General features: G+C 42.0%; 1 protein-coding gene across 1 annotated transcript; it reads left to right on the top strand.

Moving 5' to 3' along the window:
* Window positions 1-3008: 3008 nt before the first annotated feature.
* Window positions 3009-8659, top strand: LOC311003883 (C-C chemokine receptor type 3-like). The gene is made up of 3 exons (XM_083995788.1): window positions 3009-3038; window positions 3154-3361; window positions 7703-8659. The coding sequence occupies exons 2-3, from the start codon at window positions 3180-3182 to the stop codon at window positions 8556-8558; spliced, it is 1038 nt and encodes a 345-aa protein (XP_083851914.1). The 5' UTR covers window positions 3009-3038; window positions 3154-3179; the 3' UTR covers window positions 8559-8659.
* Window positions 8660-11291: the final 2632 nt, after the last annotated feature.

Genomic DNA, 11291 nt, shown 5'->3' with positions numbered 1-11291 from the left:
GCCTTAAAGGGATAGTTCACCCAAAATTGAAATTTCAGTTTCAGAGTCCTCCGTGGCTTCTCTGAGTTACAGGGGGTCTCGGCGTAGCAGTGCATGTCCATATGATGGTTGCAAATGGATACCAACTGTCTTCGTAACAAAAAGACACACCAAAAAACATCCAAATACCTCCATGCTGCTCGTATGTAATGTCCGTCTTGTATTGAAGCCGCGAAATGCAAAATTGTCCCGAAAAAAAAAAAAAGTCTATATTTCAAGCTTGTTTGTAGCGGAAGCTCCTCTTCCCGGTTCGTCAAATTTGGACGAACTGGGAAGAGAACCGACCCTGGTTCGTCCAAATATGGAGCTTCGAGAAGCTTCCGCTATACAAGCTTGAAAAATAGACTTATTTAATTTTTTTCAGGACAATTTCGCATTTTGGGGCTTCAATACAAGACGGACATTACATACGAGCAGCATGGAGGTATCTGGATGTTTTTTGGTGTGTCTTTTTGTTACGAAGACAGTTGGTATCCATTTGAAACCGTCATATGGACATGCACTGCTACGCCGAGACCCCCTGTAACTCAAATTTCAATTTTGGGTGAACTATCCCTTTAAAGATGAATCCAGATTTCTGTCTAGATCTGTAGATATTCACATTTATCTTTATTTTAAAATGCAAGATTTGTCCAGAATCAAACTGAGACAGTGAACAGTGAACAACAAGACGAGCACGGGCAGACGCTGCATATGGAAAGGAGGAAAAGTCGGGAATAAACAAACATGGAGGCCGAAGATGTGGACGTTTACGGCAGAGATGGGGACTTGACTTGACAAAAATTAAAAGACTTGAGACTCAACTGTGACTTGACTGGAGACACGATGACTTGAATGAGTTGAGTGTTGTGTGTAAAACCAAAAATTATCTATATTATCTATTCTGTGCAGTGACAGCGGTGTCGATCAGTCACGCCGTTTCTCATCTATCATACATGTTTATTGGAGAGAAACACCCTCTTATATCAGATATAGGCATCGACGTGTTGGCGGAAATCACCACTGTGATGCCAAACAGCAGAATGCAAAACATGATGTGACACAAAGATTTCACAAAGATGCCCAGACAACAACAACGCCAAACTTCCCCCGTCATTTGAAGAGCCATTATTCTGCCCAGTAAAGTGCTTGAACATGAGCTAATATTGTATATTATCCTGTTTGTCAGTAGTTTGATATGATACAGTGGTGGTGGAGCAGCGTGTTTCAGTTCGGTGAAACTTAAAAAAACTTTTATTTAATAAGGTGACTTGACTTGAGACTTGCACATGCATGACTTGGTCCCATCTCTGGTTTTACAGTTTCATTTGCAGTGGAGTTGCAGTTTGTATGTATTGTTAATATTTCATATCATCTCTTTACCTCCATACCATGTCGGGGTATTTGCAGACCCCCCCTCGTCTCTGGATGCTGCTGTTGTCAAACTGAATTTCCTCTCCAGGGGATCAATACTGTAACGCTGTGACCTCCTATCTTATCTCTGATCACACACACACACACACACACACACACACACACACACACACACACACACACACACACACACACACACACACACACAGGCCACCGTACCAGAGCTGTGTCTGCTGTGTAACATGGTGTAGATGGCGAGATGTGACATCACAGCGGTGTCCCACAGTGACTTCAGCGGTAAAGTGCAGATTTCCACCCAGTAAAAACCCACTGAGACTGTGTCGACTAGTACTGGACCATACGAACCAAACATTCATACTCCCACAGGAAGAATAAACCATTTACAGTGACTTTACAAAAAAGAGTTTGAGTAATATGATATAAAACCATTTTCAGTGACCACAGTGTCCTATTCTGAGGAACACAACATTTCTGTCACAGACTCAGAATCAGAATCTCCTTGTTTACAACTACTTCCGGGTAGAAAACCAGCATTCGAACAATAGTGACGGATGAGAGTTTCGCTATATAGGCCTATCTAATTTTTCATGTTACTATATCACCGTTTAGACTAATCTGATGTTTGTAAAGTCTATAAAACCAATGATTGGACAAACATTACTATTTACGTGTGCACATTTTTGTAATTAGTCATGGTTATCATAGATTAGCTGGGCTAACCGTTAGCTACCTGTTTAACTTTAATAATTCAGTGACTCAATAAACGGTCCATGAAAAAATATTTTCTCCAGCGGATATCTGAGTTCCAACATGACTGAGCTAACTGGAGTAGTTTCATGTCGTGTCCCACAACGGGAGGGTTTTAACAGCTGACGTCCTGGTGTTAGCTTAGCTACCGCCGTCAGCTGTCCCTGTCAGCTGCAGCCACTGATGCTTTCTAGACACCGTGATTCCCCCCAACTGAATAAATAGCCTACAACACACAGCAACACAAAACACACACACAGAAGTAGTAATGTTTCTTCAATCATTTCAGATTAAACGGTGATAGGGCGTGAAAAATATAGCTAAACTCTGGTTCGTTACTATTGATCTCATTCAAATTACAGCTGGTTTTCTACCCGGAAGTAGAATGTAAACAACAAGGTTCGGTCTATATAGAAAGAGAGAGATTTGGTCCCCCCCAATGTTGACTCCATGGTTACGGCCTTGGCTGCCAAGGACACGTTCCTCTCTGTGAGACTCTTATAAAAACATTTGATGATTTCATTTGCGAGATATTTGTTATTTGTAATTTGTTAATTTTGTGGCCGGGGGGGAGAGGGAGAGCTGCTCTGCTCCACTTGTTGTACTTTTAACATGTGATGCTCACACACACAGCTGTGTCTGAACTTCAACGGAGCAAAGAGGAAAGAGGAGAGAGATCAACAGCAGGGTGTGTGTGTGTGTGTGTGTGTGCGTGTGCGTGTGTGTTGATATGTTGTGTTTTTTTAGCCAGTCCTTCCCCCACACACTTCTGTGGAACTTCCTCAGCCGCGCTGGTTGATATATCACTGAGTGACTTGAGCTCACAGTGACTCAGACGCTCTGGACCTGGACCTCAGTCAGACAACGAGCAGAAGGCAGTAAGTCTGATCCACATTCACACAAACTTCTGGTTTTTATTTCTCAGTTCACTCGACTCTTCTCTGTGCAAAGAACTTATAACATCTTCTTCTTCTTTGTCTTTTGTTTTTACAGATTTTTTTTTCCAGCAAACGTCAAAGATGGAAACTACAACATTTGATTATGATTACAATGACAGTTTCACTGAGCCACCGTTGTCGTCCAGAGGCCCGTGTATTAAGGATAGCATCAACAAACTGGGAGCTCACATCTCCACCATCTACTACTTCATGTTTCTCATCAGCGTGCTTGGCAACAGCCTGGTGCTGTTCATCATCCACAGGTGAGTCAGAGAGAAGTGTTAGCAAAAAAGAGTCAAGATATATCATAGTAATCACATCAGTTTCGAGAAGCAGCAGGAAAATAAATGTCAGAAAATTCCCTCAGAAAAAAGATATATAATAATTATAATATATAAACATTGAATATTTTCTTGCTTCTCCCTGTTTCAAGTTTACTTGAGCTTGTAGAAATACAGAAGTTCAGTGGCTCACAGACCGTCTTGCCAAAGGAATTCAAAATAAATCGTCCACTTTTCTATTTATTATATCAGCTGTTTTTCTTTGAGTGTTTTTAAAGAGGCTAAAACATTTTTTATTTTGTTGCTGCTGACCCCGTCACAGCAGCTCATCACTCAGCTCCTGTGCTCCCGCTGCGTCTGTGAACCAGCAGCACGCTGATCTGAATCTCCTGCAGGTTTATACACTGACTGTAGATAAGTAGCTACCTCGCCTCACCTCACACGACACCGTGAGGTGCGTTCAAGAACCTCAACCATCTATTTTACAATTTCAGTCCTGGTTGATTTACTAAGAAATCTGTGGTTTCGGCAAATGTGGTTAAACACAAGCGGAAAGTTTCACCGGCCCTGTACTACTACTACTACTGCTGCTGCTGCTGCTGCTGCTGCTGCTGCTGCTGCTGCTGTGGGACATGTTGGGTTTGTGGTAATAGTTTGCAGTGAGCTCAAATGACCAACATCAGCATTAGATTACATGCATGCATGGTGTCCTTTGAGTCGTGTGCATGAATGCAATGTAAATCCAAAGCATGGAGCGTTAATTACACTTGTTGCTCAGAAGCTGCTGACCATAAATGGAGTCAAAGTGGAGGAGTTAGTCTGCATCTGAATTAAAGAGGAACTCAATGCATGATTTTTATCTTACAGTTACTCTGCTCCATTTGTACTTTAATTAACCAGCTCCACCACAGTCCTAGTGCTGGTTAAATCAATGACTTGTAACTAGTTCCAGGGAGAATGGAGGCTCTCTGCCTTCCACCTAGCATCTCTTTAGTTCAGATTTAAAGCAGATATCAGTGGAATGTTTTTGTTAATATAAGTCCTAAATAGTCCTATTTTCCGTCAGCAATCACTTACATGAAGTATTTCAGCCTAAACACGAGTCTCTCCGTCACTCTGCTCTGCTGTAACCCGAGGAGAAAATTTTCCTTGTGGGATACAAGTGTTATCCAATGAGGAGAGAGAACGGCATGAAGGGCTGTGTGTGCAGCCAAGGGATGCGCGTGAATGTGGTGACGTAGCACGAGGACCAATTGATGCCTGACAAGGGCGGGGGCTGCTAACTCATGGTGCGTTCAAAGAAACTCGTACTTTGTGGTTTTCCTTCCTGTGAAGTCATACCAGTTCGATCTGGTACGAGTTCACGGGTCGGAAGTTACGAGTGGCCGTTATAGGGAACTTTCACAGACAACAGGATGGTAAAAACACGAGCTACGGGTTACCTGGAACGCTACCAAGTCGTAGTTGTGACTTGAAGCTGTAACTTACGGTTTCAAAAGCCTGCCTTGAACGCAGCATTAGCCGAAACGGCCGTGAAGCTGATATCTGCTTTAAGATTTATGTTAATCACAGATAGGTCAGTATGATGTTATTTTTTGAACCAAGTCAAGAGAGTCAAAGTAAAAAAAATCAAACAACTGCACGAAGCTGTCCACATCCTGATTTTGGCTTTTTTTTTTTTGGCTCACTGTGATTCAGTGAAAGATACACTTCAAATAAAAGTATTTAAAAGGCCAGAACATGATTAAAGATGTAAAATAGGAGCAAGCTGATGACCAAATGTGGTCACGAGCAGAGCAGCGAGAGTGGACGTTTGTTTCCTCCTGTTTTACTGAAATGATAAGACTACAAGAATATAGTACACTTTTCTCATCGGCTTCGTTGTAAACAGACGCACATGGATGGAGATGGAGGGTTAGCAAAACAGCAGCAAAGAGACCAGACTTGCATAGTTCCCTTTTAAAGCGTGCATGCAGGAGGAACATAAAAAAAATAACTCAGTCTGTTTGCGAAACAGTTGCAGCACAACCACAAATTACAGGGCATGATGCAGCAGCACAGCCATGACGGTTTCACTCTCCGGGCAGCAGAGTGTGAGTGCAGCGTGCAGAGTGCAGCGTGCAGAGTGCAGAGTGCAGAGTGCAGAGTGCATGGGACATGGCGGACAGGCTCTTCCATGACAGGCTTCAGTATCAAGGCCGTTTGGGGGCAATGGTGGATTTGACTGGAGATGTCACCGGGTTGTCAGAGAAGTGACACCTGACTAGGAGAGCGTAGGATGAAGTCATAGCAGCAGCAGCAGCAGCAGCAGCAGTTTCCTCCTTCTTTTCTTCTCCTTCTTGTGCCCAGACAGAGATAAAATACAGCAGCAGCAGCTCTTCAGTAGGTAAAGTTCCCCCCTGAGAGCTGCCTCTTCTCTCCTCTGTCACTGTCTGCTAACCCCTCCTTTCTCTCTCTGTCTGTCTCGCTCCACCTTTTGTGAGCAATGCGAGTGTGAAATATATTCCCGGTGATCATGGAAACACAAATGACAATGTCAGAGATGAGCTCAGCAAAGTCTCAGTGAGCCTCGGACTGAAAGGAATGTTTTTATAATCCAGCATATTACAGAGGGTTGAAAAGATGCTCTGTCAGCTGCATGTTGACGGCTACAGGCTCAAAGAAAGGAGAGAAAGAAAGGAAGAAGAACTCTCTATGGCTCCATTCATGCACAGAAATTACAACTGAAATCTCGCTGCCTCATTTTATTCAAGCTTAGTTACAATTCAAATGAACACAGTCTTGTCTTTTCTTTTGAGCTGGATGTAAAACTTTCTTTTATAACAACATGCCGACCGACCGGTGCAGATGTGCTGCACCCGGTCCCATCTGGACTCACGTCGAGCCCTCGATCTGCCTCAGTCACTGATTTAATGATGATCGTGTTGTATCAGCCTGCAGGGTTACGAACTCATTTCATATCCTTGTTTGGAGGAATTACATTTCTGACTTTGACAACCCACTCTCTCTATTGTATTAATGAAAGATACAGAGGCAAAATATATATAGTGGTGGTATGAAAACACTAGTTATTATCTATAACATATATGAATATGCACCTTCCAGTATAAAGGTAGATGTTTGTGTTAAAGCTCCTTCAAAATAAGGGTAAATGTTAGTATTAAAGCTCCTTCAAAATAAAGGTAGATGTTTGTGTTAAAGCTCCTTCAAAATAAAGGTAGATGTTTATGTTAAAGCTCCTTCAAAATTAGTATTAAAGCTCCTTCAAAATAAAGGTAGTTGTTTGTGTTAAAGCTCCTTCAAAATAAAGGTAGATGTTTGTATTAAAGCTCCTTCAAAATAAGGGTAAATGTTAGTATTAAAGCTCCTTCAAAATAAAGGTAGATGTTTGTGTTAAAGCTCCTTCAAAATAAAGGTAGATGTTTATGTTAAAGCTCCTTCAAAATTAGTATTAAAGCTCCTTCAAAATAAAGGTAGATGTTTGTGTTAAAGCTCCTTCAAAATAAAGGTAGATGTTTATGTTAAAGTTCCTTCAAAATTAGTATTAAAGCTCCTTCAAAATAAAGGTAGATGTTTGTGTTAAAGCTCCTTCAAAATAAAGGTAGATGTTTATGTTAAAGCTCCTTCAAAATTAGTATTAAAGCTCCTTCAAAATAAAGGTAAATGTTTGTATTAAAGCTCCATACAGTATAAAGGTAGATGTTTGTGTTAAAGCTCCTTACAGTATAAAGGTAGATGTTTGTGTTAAAGCTCCATACAGTATAAAGGTAGATGTTTGTGTTAAAGCTCCTTCAAAATAAAGGTAGATGTTTCTATTAAAGCTCCTTCAAAATAAAGGTAGATGTTAGTATTAAAGCTCCTTCAAAATAAAGGTAGATGTTTGTATTATAGCTCCATACAGTATAATGGTAGATGTTTGTGTTAAAGCTCCTTCAAAATAAAGGTAGATGTTTGTGTTAAAGCTCCATACAGTATAAAGGTAGATGTTTGTGTTAAAGCTCCATACAGTATAAAGGTAGATGTTTGTGTTAAAGCTCCATACAGTATAAAGGTAGATGTCCATGTGTAGTGTGATTATAAAGCAGCTCTAGGTTCTATATTAATACTGTGAAAGTATCAAAGCCTCAGTCCACAGAGAAATGCAAACAGCCTGTATTCAGAAACTGAGCCTTTAAAAACCAGCCGTCAGGACTTCCTGTCACTTTGTGATGTCACAACAGAGCAGTGAAACTAAGCCATGGATCCAATAACTTGCAGGATTTGGTTTGTCGGAGCGTTTTATCATGATATCCGTGTTTTCTTTCTTTTTTCTTCTCCCCATAGGTTTGAGAAGCTGACCACCGTGACCAACATCTTCCTGCTGAACCTGGTCTTCTCCTCCCTGATCTTCATGAGCAGCCTTCCCTTCATGGCCATCTACATGCAGATGTCCGAGTGGATCTTCGGCCGAGCCGTGTGTAAGATCATGGGCAGCATCTACTACCTGGGCCTCTACAGCTCCGTGCTCTTCCTCACCCTCCTGACCTTCGACCGCCACCTCGCCGTCGTGTACTCGCTGGGCGCGTTGCAGCTGAGGAACAAACGCTACGCCGTGATCTCCTGTGCCGTGGTGTGGATGGTCAGCGGCCTGGCCTGCATCCGGCCCATGCTGCTGCAGAACATATACGTGAGCCTGATGGAAAACAAAACCCACTGTGGCGAGTTCCCCGGGCAACTGCGCTCCATCGACGTGAAACTGCTGAGAGACTGTGGATACTTCATTCAGCTTTTCCTCTTCCTGCTCTTCCCTCTGGTCGTCATCGTCTACTGCTACGTGAGGATCGCCATCACGGTCGTGTCGTCGCGCATCGCCTCCAAGTTCAAGACGGTCAGGCTGATATTCATCATCGTCCTGTTGTTCTTCGTCTGCTGGACGCCGTACAACGTCGTGATGCTGCTGCCGGCCGCTACGGGCTGCGAGCAGTCGAAGCGGAGAGGCTACGTCAAGGAGGTCACGCGTAACCTGGCCTACATCTACTTCTGCTTCAGCCCCATCTTCTACACCTTCGTGGGGAAGAAGTTCCAGAGCTACTTCAGGCAGATGCTGGTGAGACGCTTCCCGCGGTTAGGGAAGCACATCTCCGTCAGTCAGTACAGCAGAAACAACCAGTCCACCAAGAGCACGCCCAACGAGCTGTAGGAGGGGAGAAGCCGTAGGATCCCACAGGACTGGCAACAACGACCACAACAAACACTCGAGATAAAGACTAGTCTGTTTCCTGCGCTGTCGAGGTTCAGATTGAGAGAAGAAATGTGCGTAATGTTGTCAAAGCCCAGCCTGTCGACGGTTAACCTCTCTTTTTATTTTATTTTATTTTATTTTATTCTATCATAGTTTATTATACAACTCAGAATATTTTAAAGGGATAGTTCACCCAAATTTCAAATTTCACTCATTATCTACTCCCCCTCATGTGGACTAAGGTTCAGAGTCCTCCGTGGCTTCTCTGAGTTACAGGGGGTCTTGGCGTAGCAGTGCATGTCCATTATAACGGTTGCAAAAAAACAAAAAACATCCAAATACCTCCATGCTGCTCGTATGTAATGTCTGTCTTGTATTGGAGCCCCGAAATGCGAAATTGTCCTGCAAAAAAATTTAAATAAGTCTATATTTCAAGCTTGTTTGTAACGGAAGCTCCTCTTCCCGGTTCGTCAAATTTGGACGAACTGGGAATTTCGGGGATTCAATACAAGACGGACATTACATACGAGCAGCATGGAGGTATTTGGATGTTTTTTGGTGTGTCTTTTTGTTTCGAAGACAGTTGGTATCCATTTGCAACCGTTATATGGACATGCACTGCTACGCAGAGACCCCCTGTAACTCAGAGAAGCCACGGAGGACTCTGAAACTTCTCCCAGCCCTTAGTCCACATGAGGGTGAATATAGATAATGAGTGAAATTTCAATTTTGGGTGAACTATCCCTTTAACTTTTATAAAGCTTGGATTTTGTTCAACAAGTTCAAGATCTGGCAAATAAACGTTTCAGCTCAGGGTCCGAATGAGCTCACGTCATGTTCATCGTGTGCACAGTTCAGGTTATTCCTTATTTCTGCTATTGTTGTTGTGATAATAGCAGAGTTAGATATATTCACTGTTTGTCTTTTTCCATCTTTATAAACACCTCTGAGAGTTTACTGGCCTTCCAGGGCTTCTGTACCTCGACACAACTATCACAGATTCTCATCTTTACTGTACTGTATGTATCGACAGCTCAATACTTCTTTATCATACGGCAACAAAGCTGTTACAACTTCCAGACACTTAAAGATAAGAATCTGTTTTGTCCTGAAGTTTTGGACAAACATCGAAACATTTCTATAAAACATTTTTAAGGATATATATACTATACTGTATTAAAAAAAAGAACGTCCACTCTCGCTGCTCTGCTTGTGACCACATTTGGTCATCAGCTTGTTCTTATCTTATGTTGTTTATCATGTTCTGACCTTTTAAAGACTTTTATTTGATGTGTATTTTACACTGAATCACAAGGGGCCAAAAAGGCCAAAATCAAGATGTGAACAGCTTTGTGTAATTGTTTGAATTTTTTTGTTTTGTTTGACTTTGACTTGTATATTTGTTTAGTTGCTTTTGATCTTGATTTTGATTTGATTAAATCAACCCTGTCTCACTCTGCAGCTGCTTGTTTTGTTATTTTCACAATAAATCCAATAAATTCCTTCTACTTGGTTCCCAGACACAGTAAAACAACAACATTATACTGACCTATCTGTGATTAACATGCATTTTAAAGATGAACTCTCCAGGTCTGGTCTCTAACCCTCCTCTCCTCCATGTGCATTTGTTTTCAATGAGAAATAAATCCATCCATGGAGCGGTGGATAACGTTATTTATCATCTACCATGTTACCATGTGTATATCTGTGTAGTCTTGTCTGTCATAAACAAGAGATTACGGGTTACGGTTGCGTGTTATGTTTGTGTGGCGGTGCAGCAGAGGTTGGTTTTCAGCCAAGAGACGCTAGGTGGAAGGCAGAGAGCCTCCATTCTCCCTGGAACCAGTCATATAACCATCAGAATTACTCCAAAAGCTGTTTAATAAATTAATAATTTAAATTTAATAAAGGTAAATCTTGCACAGCTCCTCTTTAAATCACACATTTCCAACAGTTCCTCCTTCATTCGTTCAGGTGAAGTCTCCGTCCTCTGCTGCTCTTTATTCTGAGATTAAATAGCTAATAAATAAATAATGCGATCAACCACAGAGACACAGTTAGCTTATCGTTTCACCAGCCACCAGCTGTAAACACCATTATTTGTCACAATGTCTCAGCTCGGTCTTCGCACGGGTGCAATTTTTAAGCTCTGGCAGATCACCTGTCAAACTACCCTCAGTGCCAAATTTCAGCCCTGTGTGCTGCTCAATGATAAATTGTAGCCTGGGCTGAAAATGTCTGCCTTTCTTTCTCTCTGCTGCAGGAGAGAGAGAGAGGGAGGAAAAAAATCAAGCTGTCAAGAATGAATAGGGGCGTCAGCAGAAAGTAATGCTTCCAGATAAGAGGTCTCTCCATCCATTTTTCTCGGGTATGTCATGAGCAAAGTCAAGGCCAGGGGAAAAAGTTTGAAGTGAACTCTTTTTCTTATTCTTATTCTTATTATTATCATTGTTGTACTAGAGATTATCAGATTAAACATGTTTTGCAGCGACCGAGGGGAAAGAGGAAGCAGCATGAGTGTGAGTGTTGTGCAACAAGGAGGAGACGTTTTTTACATAATAAAAAAACACGCTGCTGTTGTAACGTCGGCCCTGGCAACTGCAGCGTAATCAAATAACACCCAGAGTAAATGGGAAAGAAAAAAGGACTCATGTCTTTTTTTGAGCTACAGGAAATAACTCAGAGAGCAGG

The sequence above is a fragment of the Trachurus trachurus genome, assembly GCF_905171665.1.
Source record: "Trachurus trachurus genome assembly, chromosome: 20".
Classification (NCBI taxonomy): Eukaryota; Metazoa; Chordata; class Actinopteri; order Carangiformes; family Carangidae; genus Trachurus; species Trachurus trachurus.
Note: the sequence above shows the minus strand (reverse complement) of the source record. Positions and strands in the feature narration are given on the sequence as shown.

Bases quoted from the DNA above. Each gene is read 5' to 3' on its own strand.
- LOC311003883 (XM_083995788.1), top strand. From the start codon at position 3,180: ATGGAAACTACAACATTTGATTATGATTACAATGACAGTTTCACTGAG. The intron at 3,362-7,702 runs GTGAGTCAGAGA...TTCTCCCCATAG, and splicing joins GTGCTGTTCATCATCCACAG to GTTTGAGAAGCTGACCACCG.